The 14,231-nt window shown below is 34.6% G+C and overlaps 1 protein-coding gene across 1 annotated transcript; it reads left to right on the forward strand.

The window, feature by feature from the left end:
• On the forward strand, positions 1-1,897 carry LOC145076116 (zinc finger BED domain-containing protein DAYSLEEPER-like). The gene is made up of 4 exons (XM_079022108.1): positions 1-344; positions 851-977; positions 1,260-1,746; positions 1,833-1,897. Exons 1-4 carry the CDS (start codon positions 1-3, stop codon positions 1,895-1,897), a joined length of 1,023 nt encoding a protein of 340 aa, XP_078878234.1.
• The last annotated feature ends 12,334 nt before the right edge of the window (positions 1,898-14,231 follow it).

Genomic DNA, 14,231 nt, shown 5'->3' on the forward strand with positions numbered 1-14,231 from the left:
ATGAGTAAATATTCATTTGATGTTGAGGTGTCTAGAGATGAACTAGCAAAGATGATTATAGTTCATGATTACCCACTCTCCATTGTTGAACATTATGGTTTTCAAAAGTATACTGAAAGTCTTCAACCTTTATTTAAGGTGCCTTGTCGTAATACAGTCAAGGGCGATATAATGAAGGTATACGAAGATAAAAAATGTCATATCTTGAAATGTTTTGAAGAGAACGCTAGTAGGATTGCTCTCACGTCTTATATGTGGACAACAAGTAACCAAAAGAAAGGTTACATGGCAATCACAACACATTATATAGATGTCAACTGGAAGTTACAAAATCAAATTATGAGGTATTTACTATAACTAATATTATTATTTGTAAGTTATATTGATGAAGTTTGTAAGTGTTATATTTTGTTTAATGCAGCTTTATACATGTGTCATCTCCACGCATTGTTGATGCATTGTCACAAACTATGATGGAATGATTTTTGGAGTGGAACATTGACAACAAGTTGTCAACATTAACACTTGACAATTGTTCAACAAATGATGCCATCGTCACAAGCTTTTAGGTACACATGATTTTTGGAGTGGAACATTGACAACAAGTTGTCAACATTAACACTTCATCGCTAATTTTGAAGGGGAGAATATTTCATATGCGATGTTGTGCGCACATAATTAATCTTATTGTGCAAGATGGATTTTCTGTGATTGCCAATGCAATTGAGAATGTTAGGAATAGTGTCTCCTGTTGGACAAGTTCTCCTAAAAGAATACAAGATTTTAGACTTTTTGCTCGACAAGTGGGTATTAATTGTCAAAAATAGTAATTTCTTGATTGCAAAACAAGATGGAATTCCATTTATATGATGTTGAGTGTTGCTTTGGAGTACAGAGAAGTTTTTAATCGTTCGAGCAAAAAAGATAAACATTATGTTTGCTTGCCTAGTGAAGATGAATGGAATATGGCATCAAATGTTTGTGAAAAACTGAAATTGTTCTATCAAGTGACTGAAAAAAAAAATTGGTACCAAATATCCCACATCAAGCATATTCTTCCCTTTAATTTGTGACATGAAACTATCATTGTTGAGTTGGAGCGTATCTGATAATAATGTTATTAAGTCTATGGCATCAACTATGTCGACCAAATTTGAGAAGTATTGGAATGTAATACATAATGTTATGAGCATAACAAACTAGCAATTGTCTTAGACCCTACGTATAAGTTAAAGTTGATCAATTATTTCTTTCCAAAGTTATATGGGGAAGAAGCAAGAAGTGAGATTATGCAAGTACACAACATAATTATTGAGTTATTTGAAGAGTATAAAAAGAAACATGATGCAAAACAAAGAGCTTCTTGGAAACGACAATGTGAAACAAACGTCTCTGAGGGAAGGGGTTCTACTTTAAGCAAATCAACATGGGAGTTGGATTTCGAGAATATGCTTTCTGAGGATGATGGATTTGAAAAAACTGAGTTGGATGATTATTTAGCTGAGAAGTTGTTACTGAATGAGGAGGGATTTGAAATATTAATGTGGTGGAAATGTAATGGTTCTAAGTTTCCTATATTACATAAGATTGCTAGAGATATCTTAGCCACTCCAATTTCCTCAGTTGCTTCGGAATCAGCATTTAGCATGAGCGGGAACAAAGTGACAAAACAATGTAATCGACTCAAAGCGGAAACAGTTGGGGCATTAATGTGTAGCCAAAGTTGGTTACGAAAGGAACTTCAAGGTAAATTTTTAATAAATATATCATTTGTTATATCATACTTGTGTATAAATATTATTTTTTCTAAAAATAAGTTCTATATGTTTCAGGTAAAAAGCAAGGAGAACCAAAGGCTTTTGATCACACGGTTACATATGATGAGGATGTTGAGTAATTTTCAAAGAAATAGAACTAAAGACTTGAAATTTCTTTTGTGTAATCATGTTTTAGTTTTGATGGTTGTTAAATTTTGTGATTGATGTAAACAATCTAATTATGACATATGGTTTTGATAGTTTATTAAACTTGATTTTTTTTTTGGCTTAAGTTGATTTATTATGACATATGGTTTTGAACTTTTGATAGCACGAAGATGGGTTGGGGATGGGCCGGGGACAAGCCCAAAATCTAAAGGGGAGGGGATTAGATTTCCCGCATCCGTTGGGGATGAGGATAAGGTTATAGACTCAGGGATGGAGATGGGGATGGTAAACCCGCCTCATCCCCACCCTATTGCCATCCCTATTCTTGTATGCAAGTACCTATTGAATTTACATATGTATAGTTTTCATAAGAAATATTATTATCTATTCTTAATTGGTTTTTAACTCTCTCTGCAAATAGAATAGGTAATCCATCTATAAATTCGGATTTCCAATAGACACTATTACAATCTTTAAGTTCCATTACCCTACTTAAAAAGTATATTTATACCATCTAAATAAGGTAAGATTTTACAAAATAATCCATTTAATAAAGTACGAATATTTTCATAATTATCTAACAATCTTCCTAGAAAATGTTCTATTATAGTATAGCTAAGAGCAGTGTTGTAGAAATCGGCCTTGGCGGCTGATTAATCGCTTGGAGGCCTCGAACCGATTACGATTAGGATGCTTGGTAGTAATTGGTCAAAATCGGTCAAACTCGGGCTTTACGTTCCTTGGCGGCCTTGGCGGTCCTCCCGGTCATAGGCGGGAAATATTTAAAAAATTAAAAAAAAAATTTCAAATATTACACCAAAATTTTAAAATTTTAAATTTTTAAACTTTCAAATCTTAAAATATTATACTAAAATTTTTAAAAATTCAAAATTTTAAAATTTAAAATTTTCAAATACTTAATCTTTTAGGAAATATTAACTTTTAAACTAATTTTATTAATAATTTAGGGTCCCCGATTAATCGCCGATTAATCCCCGCCAAGTCTGATTAATTGTTTATCATCAGTTGACCGTCGAGCTACCACCAAACGATTTTTACAACCTTGGCTAAGAGTATAGACCACATTAGGAGTGCTTATTCCATTTTCTATCTTAACATCTATATCATATCATATCATATCATATCATTATCATTATCATTATCATTTCATTTCATTATATACTTATAAAAGATGCATTTTTCCTTTCACCACATTCATTTGAAACCCCCATTCTTTTTTCCTTTCACCACATTCATTTGAAACTCCCATGACTTTTCAATTTCTTTATAATAATAATGATAATTTGGTAAATTATGTTAAATAAATATCAAACCTAAAGTGTAACCATATATAAACTAAATTTCAATATTAAAATAATATCTTTACTTGTACTTATAAAATTATGTTTTTTAACTTTTAACATATTATACTTAATTTGTTAGTTTTAATATATTGTTGGATGTAAACCATTATCATTTTAAAGGTATAATTTTTGAACAATTTGTATAAAATACTTAAATTATTAATTAAAATATAACATTACAGGGTCAACTTAAATATAAATTTTAGTTTAACTTAAACAAGTCAAAGAATATATTTTATAAATAGTTAAAAGTGATAATTTGTAGTGTCTTTCTAATAATGACTATAAGATGGATAATAAGCTTAAATAAATATCAAACCTAAAGTGTAATCATAAATAGACTAAATTTCAATTTTAAAATAATATTACTTCTATTTTGAAAGTTATGTCTTCAAATTTTAACATATTATACTAAATTTATTAGATTTAATATGTTGTATGTAAAACATTATCAGTTTAAAGCTACAACTTTTGAACAGTTTGGACAAACTACTTAAATTGTTAATTTAAATATAACATTACAGTGTCAACTTAAATATAAATTTCAGTTCCACAAAAAAAAAAAAAAAAACAAAGAATATTTTGTAAATAGTTAAAAGTGAGAAATTATAGTGATAAATACAAAAACTAAATTGTAATATCATTTTAACTAAAATATTTTCTAAAGATAGTTTTATAATCGTTAAAAATTTTCAAATAAGTAGCTTAAAATAACTTACAATAACAATAGTTAAAAATAACTCTATATAAATGATTATATTGTTACCTTTAAAATCAAAAAATAATGTTTGATATTTTAAATAATTATAATGATAGAAATTAAAGCATTAAGTAAATAAATTTTAAAAAATTAGTTAACAATAACAACAACTATAAATAATATTCAACCGTATATAATATTTGGTTTTATTAATGTGTAACTCGCGGGTAGAAGTCATTGAAACGATTGAGATTATGACGCTATAATAGATGTATATATTATCATATAATTTAAAATAATCAATATATTATATTAATTTAGTATACGAATTATTACATCAAATTTAACAACGACGTTAGTGTTATATTATATTATATTATATTATATATATATATATATATATATATATATATATATATATAAAGACTTCAACTATATAGATGTTTATGCGCATTACGATGTCAACTCAAATATAAATTTTTGTTATATTTAAAAAACCAAATAATATTTTATAAATAGTTAGGCAAGTTGCAGCCACTAGAGGTTCCCCAATGGAAGTGGGAATAGATTTCCATGGATTTTATCACCAAATTGTCGAGGACCGCGAGAGGTGTCGACGCGATTTGGGTGATCGTGGACCGGTTGACGAAGAGTGCTCACTTCCTTGCTATTAGTGAGAGTTCTTCTGCAGAGAGATTGGCCGAGATTTATGTGAGAGAGGTGGTAGCTTGGCATGGAGTGCCGACCTCGATAGTGTCAGATCGAGACGTGCGCTTTACTTCCAGGTTCTTGAAGAAATTTTGTGAGGAATTGGGTACATGTTTGCACTTCAGCACCGCATACCATCCGCAGACAGACGAGCAGAGCGAGCAGACGATTCAGACGCTTGAGGACATGCTGCGAGCATGTGTGATGGTGTCACACCCCCAAACCAGAATGGCGGAAACGTTCGGCGGCGAAGGACTGATGTGTGTTGACTCAACTAGTTTTAATCCTACTTTTATTTATAAAATAAACACACTGAGGCAGTGGACCTATCAATTGTGGTAAAGCTAAATAAGTAGGGTATCGAACACAGGGAACAGAGAATTAAAACTAAAAACTAATTTTATCTAAAATTAAGTAATAAAAATGGGTTTTGTCTAGTTTTACAAGACTAGAAACTTACTAGACTAGTTAACTAAAAGCAAAGATTCAACTAAATTCAATAATGAAAGGAACTTCTGTTTAGTTCAACTCAATTGATCTTATGGTTGATATTATGGCAATAGTGCAATGGATTGATTTTTCTATTGGCTACCGATTCAAGTGATTAGAGTCACGTTCGCTGCACTAATCCTTAGAGAACAAACTAACTCAAACAGTGTCCAGTTGTCTAATTTAATTTAATTCACTAGGTTATTTATTTGAGTTAATTTAGACTTGTAACGGTTAACTAATTTGGTCCTTTAGTTAACCTATTGTTGATGGTCATCACACAAGCTCACACATGAATTTACCTATTTTCCTTATGGTTTGGTCATAATTACACGTTTGGTCCCTAACTTTTTTTTGCACTCGGATAGTCCCTATGTTTTGATTTTGTTTTGTTTTTAGTCCCTTAGATACATAAAGTTAGGGACCAAATATTCAATTTTGACCAAACCACAGGGACGAAAACGCAATGAAATCAAACCACAAGGACGATCCGAGTGCATAAAAAAAGTTAGGGACCAAACGTGCAATTTTGACCAAACCATAGGGACGATTTCAGTAATTTACTCTAATTCTAGTTTCACATTCGCTAATCCTAGTCATATAATAAAGTGTTCACATGAATCATATGAGGTAAACAATTAATAGATATTCATGCAGCTTAATTATCTTCCTATTAACAGAAAAATAGTTATCATTCACACATAAGGATCTTTAACAAGCTAGAATCAACAAAATCACCAATATTAAATCAATCCTACGATAAATCAAACCATAGTCTCAATATTGTCTCCCCAAACATAAGTTAAAAGGTTGTAGCTCATGATTGAGGTAATTGACAGCACAAAAACGAAATCTAAAAGTCCAAACATGATGAAAAACAATAGATTGAAGTAAGAATGATGAAATTTTGCCTCAAATCTCCTTCGGGATTAGGTTTAGGGTTGTATCTTCGTTTTCCAGATCTCTTCTGACTCTAATTCGCAGCTTGCTTCTCCCCAAGGGTTCCAGAATAAGTTGTGTCGATCTGAAAAGTCGTTTTTATAGATTCGCCCCGACTCGCCGAGTCCATGACTGACTCGTCGAGTCTATCACTTAATTCTCGTGCACGGTAAGTCAGAGAGTCTTTATCTTCTCGAATCTTCGATGCGACTCGTCGAGTAGTCGACCCTACTCGCCGAGTACCTTGTGTTTTTGGCATTTTTCTTCTTTGTTCAACTCCCGAGCTCCCAACCGCTTCTCCTGCTTCTTTTTGCTTCCGAGCTTCGCTTTTGGACTGAAAACACAATTCAAACACTTTTAAGTATCTTTTGTCCATGATATGCAATTAATTAGTTAATAAATCATAAAAATCTATACTTGATATACGACTAAATATGCAAATATCAAAATACCCCACACTTGACTTTTGCTTGCCCCCAAGCAAAAATGAATTTTAGCACATTAGAATCACATAGGACAACTCCAATCGAACCCAGCCATTACGCCAAAACCGCAACACATGAATTTGTGTCTAAAATTTCCCTAACCCCCCCCCCCCAATATTCCAAATACTTACAATCCTCATAAACATTCACCCACTTATCCCGAACAATGCTCATTTTATGCATCCCTCCGAATCCATCTGCAGAAAACCTCCTATCCTCAAGGTATTTTTGGTTGAGCAACCCAAGCATACATAATCTAGAAAATTACAACTTTTCGATAGCACTATGGAGCTATTGGAATTCTTCATTTATTTGATAATTTGATCTTGATTTCTTTGAATTCACCACCTTCTTTGATTTGATTTTTGGTATCTTCAACTTTTGACCTTTTGGAATTTTGATCTTTTGATCTTCACTTTGATTGCTCCAAAATTCTCACAACTTTTCTTGTAATTCTCTCTCTTTTTTTACATGTACCTCACTTTTTTCTTCACTCAAAACCCTACATGATTAAGCAGGGGCGCTCAACTTCAACCTTTATTGGCTAAAATAATAATTTTCCTGGATACATTTCTGGTACACGATGCTAAACATATTGCATCCTTCAAAATAAGCAGGGTCATGTTTTTGTCCCATGATTTTACTAGAACAAGGGAAGCCACAAATGCACTAGAACGTATATTGGCTCAACTAAACATTTGGGTCTTCATAGAATCATCAAATATATACTAGCATGATCCCTTATTGCTTTACCAAAATTTTCTAAATTAGCCCAAGCAATTTTAATGCAAAAAATTCAAAATTAACTAAAATTTCAAGATTTTCAAGATTTAACTAAAATTTTAACTAAATTAACCACCCTCCTACAAGATTTTCGAAATTTAACAAAAATTTTAACTAATTTAACCAACCCCCTAAAATACCCCACACTTGATTTATGCAATGTCCCTATTGTATATAATGCATGATAAAGAACAATAAAATAAAGAGGGAATTGGAACAAACTCCCCTGGGATAGTAGTTGCGAGGTTGATCTTCTTTATTTAAGCTTCTACTTCAATCGACTTTAGACATGGGAACAGCTCATCCATGTCTTGGGCATCAAATCGCATGTGGGTAGCTCCAAATGTGCAGGAAAGATACTGTAAAATCTTCAGGAATTGATTATGAAGATAAAGTGGTTAAATGGTATAGCTAACAGCATCAAATCAGCAACCCTTGTGGTAGATAAATGAGTGACTTGTCGAGTCATATGAACGACTCGTCGAGTCATAGCGCGAGAATGTTGAAGTCATGAAAATATACTGCGACTCGTCGAGTAGGATAACTGCACTCGGCGAGTCATCGCTGGGTGGAAAATTAATAAACTCTATCCTGAATCCAACTTTTAGTGGACATAAAAAACTTCCCATTGCTTCAGTAACCATTCACTCATAAACCCTTTAGGACCGAACTTGACACTTAGACTCAATACATCGACCTTTCTTGACTCGTTTCCATGTTTTTCTCACATTGTCGAGACTCCTTATGCAAGCATTTCCTAACCCAAATTCTAAAAGAAACCAAGGTAAATAGAACATCAAGCACATAAGTTTAAGTTCTAATTAAGAATTCAAAACACACCAAACAAAATAAAAACAAATTGTTCAACAAAACACAAATAAAAAAAACTAATCATCATCCTCTTCCTCATCATTGCCATGCACAGCCCCGCTTCCACCAGCTCCTCCTTGCCTTGCACTTATCCTTTCTTCCGAACTTGGAACATATGGAAATTGTCCCCCGTCCACATGTTGGATGTGGAAATGTTCAAATAGTTGGATGAAGGATTGGTTTGTAAAATTTGAACTCCGAGCCAAATCATCCAAATATCTCCTCCCTTCCTTATTATACCACTCCTGGGGAACATTGTCCTCGACCGGAGTAACCGGTGGATCATGGCATGCTTGCTCCCATCTTGGTTGAACCCGCCTTCCTGGTTCCTCGGGTCTGATCACGGCATCGTCATGTGGGATAGCGTAATGACCCCCTCCATAATCCTCAATGATGTGTGCCCTGCGAAAAAGAATAGGGTTAAAGGGAGATGTCGGGATCTCCGTCAGCAAGTTCCAAGCACCACTAGTCATTAACCCATAAGAGTGGGCTAAGCATGTCACAAACATGCCACCATTAATTTTTGAAGTTTTGCAGTCCTTGACCGCTCCCTCCTACAAGTACGAAGTTATGCACCATGGAATGTTGCAGAAAGTATTAGGTGTAATGATGCTCCAAAGAAAGAAAACATCAAGGTTAGAAACCTTGTCATCATCTTTCCTTTGGTTAATGGTGTTTGAAATAAGACGGTGAATAAGGCAGTGCGTCGGTGATCGTATGCTCCCTTCTTGAGCTGAATTTGGAATGTAAACCTTGTTGAAAATGGTGTTCCACCAACTTGAACTTGTGATCCCATCCAGAAATGCTTTATGGCAATGCTCCAAAAAGGTACGAAATGCATCCGTGTTGACCACTTGTTGGTCATATATTCCCAATCTCCAAGCCAATTCCACAAGAGAACAATGACGAACTTCGCCCCCATGACAAAAAGTAATACTTTCAGGATTATAATAATCATTCACACCCTAGAAATGTATTGTGGAAAAGAACTCCAAGCACAGCTCACGATAGATCGGTTCCTGAATACGGAAGACACGACTCCATCCATCACACGTGATGGATACTCCATTGTGTACAAACGTCATGCTTATATAAAGAGCCAACTCCTCTTCATAACGAACTCTCCCCAACCATTCCCAATCAATTATATTGGGAGCACAAATCTCTTTTTTCTGGAGTTCTGCAAGCTTCTTCTTCCACTTAGTCCTTATTGAATTTGAGTCGATTCGTGGAAAATGCAACCAAAGAAAATCTCCTTGACTTCCCCGAGAGCTTTGACCCCTTGAAAACATGTTTCTGCAAAACAAATAACAAGCAATCCAGGAAACACAGAAACACTTTAAAATAGAATCTATCTGGGTTCCCGACTGGACTCGTCAAGTCCATGACCGACTCGACGAGTCTGATGAACTGCACGAGTCAGTCGACAGGTTAGTGAAAATTCACCCATAAAAACTCAAAATTGGTCCAAGGGTTTGTCCAGGAATGTGCATAAGGTGTATTAGTGCAAGAACATCCATCCAAAACACCATAATTAAACCAAAATCAAAACCCTAAAAATTCACAAAATTTCAAAAACCGGTGTTCTATCAAATCGACTCTTCTAATCATCTAAAAATCATGACTTTAACAGTAATATTGAAGAAATTAAGTACCTTTCTTGATGAAACTTGAGAAATTTGAACAAAATTGGAAGAACTTGATGAGTGCTTGAGAGAGAACAAGAAGAGGCGCACGGAGAGTATGGATGCGATATGTTCAAATTAGGGTAAAAACCCTAGTTTTACCAGATGTAAAAAAAATATAATTATTATTTTTTTCAGTAATTAAAGTCGACTCGTCGAGTCAGGGTCACGGCGAGTCGAGTCGCGAATGAAGGTTATCTAGATTCTGAATAGACTCGTCGAGTCAGGGTACCAACTCGCCGAGTCACTTGCAAACATTTCAAAAATTACATCATTTTGTCATCTATTAATAAAAATTGTTCAATCCACCCCACACTCAGACCATGCGTACCCTCAAGCAAACATTTTTGATGAATTAGAAGATGAAAACAGAAAAGTCCTAAGAAAATCAAACAAAAACTAAAACGAGAAAGATAAAAGAAAGCAAACTCTCATAACGGATTGCCTCCCGCCAAGCGCTTCTTTTTGAGGAGTCTTTAGCTAGACTCCCTCCCATCTACGTTTCTTCATTTTCCTGCATCGGGAATGCACGCCTAATCTTTTGCGGTTTATACTTTGTCTTGTAGGCGTGTATCTTCCTCTTATATGCCTGTCTCAATTCTTCTTTCCTTTTCCTTGTGGCATCTTCATCAATTGCCTGCTTGATCCGCTTCCCAGCCTTCTTTTTCTTCACCCCATTCTTTGGCCCCATCTTTTGTACTTCTCCTTCTTCAAACGTAATTACTTCATAATTGGAAAAGACTCGGGCTCGAGGTTTGGTTACATGTGACTCAATGGATGAGTTATTAGCATCATCACTCCCAGCCTTTGCATTCTCCTTTTCTCCCAAGCTTGCCTCCTTATCAAGTCGCCTTTCTTCATCTCTTTGTATCATCGTATCAAGGCAAGCTACTTGAACATTTTTGAAGTTACAATAATTTTTAACACTTTTGCCTTTTGCTGTTGGACCTCCCAAAGGATCTGGAAAAATCTTCATGTCAAGAACAGGGAAAGAACTTGTAAACAGCAGGTCAAGGTTGCCCACACTTCTGAACTTTTCGACTGGACTCGTCGAGTCTGTCGATGCGACTCGGCGAGTCAATGCGTATTCCACACATTCCATTGATTCTTCTGGATCAGTTCCCTCCAACATCTTCTCTATTTCTTCTAAGTCTTTTTCAGCATCAAAATTTTCTCCGGAAGGCAATAGAAATTTATTTGGATCTTCTTCTTGTAAGAGTGCAAGTTCTTTTTGTAGCAATTCATCACCCAAATCAATAGAGGAAACTTCTTCTTTTCTTGTTTCTTCTTGCTTAATCTCTTGTATAGCCTTAAACACTGGTGATTCATCTCCTACCCTCAATGTTAGTGTGGACTCGCATACATCTATCAATGCACATGCGGTATTCAAAAATGGTCTCCCCAAAATAATTGGAATTTTGGGGTCTTCTTCCATGTCAAGCACTACAAAGTCCACGGGAATACAAATTTGTCAACTTTTATGAGAAGATCTTCACAAACACCTCTTGGACGAATGATTGTCTTATCTGCTAGATGGATCTTCATATTAATCGGCCTTGGCTCCGGTAAATTTAGCTTCTTGAAGAAAGAAAAAGGCATTAGGTTAATACTTGCACCCGAATCGGTTAATGCTTGAGTAGCAAGTATACTTCCAAATTAACAAGGTATCGAGATGCTTCCCGGATCGCCCTTCTTTTCTGGTAGCTCATCTAATACTAACTCCACTACTTCAGCCATATCTTTTCTAGCAGCAAAGAGACCCTTAAGCAAGTTTAAATATTTAGGTGTTTGAAGTATCGTTTCAGCAAATGGGATGTTGACTTGAAGGGATTTAACTGTTGGGTTTTGAGCATTCTAACACTCCTATGGTGTACATGCAACCCTATAAACCTTGGATCTATGTTTTCTCTATTATACATTCAAATAAGAACTTTCCAAGGCTTTAATCCTAACTACCATATTATGAAGCTCTTATACTACAAAGTTCTAGTTAGATGACATACCTTTTGATGTAGCTTGATGTCTTCAAGCTTTAAGAGCTTAGCCCCAATAGTGTGGAAGCCTCAAGTGGAGTCACAAATCACCAAGACACCTTGGAAGACTTTAGAGAATATGAATACTTGGTTCTATCTAGAGAAATCGGCTAGCCCTTCATAGTGTACCACACTAGTGCCAATTTCACCAACCAAGGACATCTTTATATAGTATGGAAACTAGGGATAAACCCATGACCTTTCATTTCATATGATCCATGGGTTAAACACTCCACGGACTATCCATGAAAGCTTAGCCCAACCTAAATGAACTTGGCCCATTCCATATATATAAGAGTCCATATTTAATTAGTTCATTTTTGATCACTTAATTAATTATAAACTAATTCTTGATCAATACTAATTAAATAATATGATTCCATATTAATATATTAGAACTTATAATATATTAATATTAATCATAAATATACTATTCTCAAAAGATTATCCATATAAATTGTGCCGGTGAAGTGCAACCCAAATGGACCATGCCGGGTCGGGTCAAGTACATACCAAATATAGTTATGGACTTAGACATTAATCCAACAGTCTCCCACTTGGATAAGTCTAAAACTATTATTGAGTATGACTTCCAAACCTAAACTGGCAATCGTAGCTCTTAAAGCCGTTGTCGAACTCTGATCTTGTCAATGAACTTGTCCATTAGATAAGGGTCATATATTCCTCCATTCTCTATCATATGGACTGAGACATGGATTATAATCATTCTCTCTGTCCATTTGTTGTTTCCCGATTTCCGATTCATGATGACTGACTAATTGAACAAATCAAATCAGTCCTGGCTTGGCCAAGCACTCACATGTGTCATCATTAAATCATCGAGGGGCCCACAGATATCGCTTTTATCCCGAAGGTAAAAGGAAAGGATAAACTTCAACTCATATGGCTTGTTCTACTACTTGTTGAATCATACACAAAGGCACGTTTTATAACTCCGAGTTACCGAATGCCTTTTCGTGCAATCAATGTACAACCAACTCATAGTAACAACTCATATCTCTAGGTTTGAAGAATATAAGATATTATCGTCTCATGATCACTCGTGATAAAATCCATGAAGTGATTCCAATGAGCGCGGGTTTAATCCAATACTTAGAACTTATGAGCACTCATGAGTGTTGTAGCCCTTTGTCCAACATCTTAGACCTCTACAAGCCAACCCATGACAGTCTTGATTCATATCTACTTCCAACATATGACCGACTGTGGATGGTTTGAATAACTTAGTCATTCCGGAAGAATAACCTAGTTTATTCTGGAAGTCAACACATGCAAAGTGAAACACAAGAATAAATGAATCAAATATGGTATCAAACCCTATGAATATAAATAAACACTTTTATTTATCACCATATTGATTACTCATTATTCATTGTTTTGGTTTTATCAACTTTATACTTGAATTTAAAACAATAGTTGTCCCATGCTCCAATCATGTACACTATGTTTTCTAAACACTAGTCATGCCATACACAAAGTATGCATACTATGTTTGTCTATTATCTTTACTTTGTGAAATAGATCAATTGAGCATAACTCCAATGATCACCTTTTCACAGTCCCAAACCCTTACTCCAAATGCAAGAATTCCAAATTCATGCCATTTACTGAAATCTGTTAGATTCTAAACTTATATGCATTGATCCTCTTGTAATGATTATGCATAAATTCACAAAGACTTGGCAACAATCATTAGAGAGTATTCCAAAGGAGATCAACTCCTTGGAAACATCCTTCTTGCATTAAGTTTCCTAATCTTACAGATTGAATACTTTCTAACTTTGAAACATTTTTATATTCCATTTTGACTATCACTTCTGAACAAGAGTTGCCTCCTTACAGATTATGTCAATATGGTCCTTCCAGAATTAATACTATACTTCCAACTGTCCTTGAGCAACCAATCTTTGGTAAACCTTAGATTGTCCTCGACAATTGCTTAATCATTTTAGCCATATCCAATTCTAGAACTTTTCCCTTCTTAATGCCCAGGCATTTGGAAAATTTTGGAAAAGATAAATATAGCACATGTAATCAATCCTATATCCGAAGCATATGGGACACGATCCATGATGTCTCACATAAAGACTAAACCAGTCTTTGGCTATAATATTTCCATTTCTATTTGCCAAGTTCTCATAATTTAGATTATGAAAAGGGATGCCGTAATCATAATCGAATTTTAGAACGCAAATAATGAACCCATATATAGAATTTCCTTATGTTGAG

The sequence above is a fragment of the Lactuca serriola genome, chromosome 9, assembly GCF_051521515.1.
Source record: "Lactuca serriola cultivar US96UC23 chromosome 9, Lser_US96UC23_V15, whole genome shotgun sequence".
NCBI lineage: Eukaryota > Viridiplantae > Streptophyta > Magnoliopsida > Asterales > Asteraceae > Lactuca > Lactuca serriola.

Excerpts from the sequence above, each read along its gene's own strand:
- LOC145076116 (XM_079022108.1), top strand. The coding sequence starts at position 1 with ATGAGTAAATATTCATTTGATGTTGAGGTGTCTAGAGATGAACTAGCA. Across the intron at positions 978-1,259 it reads AATGGAATATGGCATCAAAT|TTATATGGGGAAGAAGCAAG; the intron begins GTTTGTGAAAAA and ends TTCTTTCCAAAG. Across the intron at positions 1,747-1,832 it reads GTTACGAAAGGAACTTCAAG|GTAAAAAGCAAGGAGAACCA; the intron begins GTAAATTTTTAA and ends TATATGTTTCAG.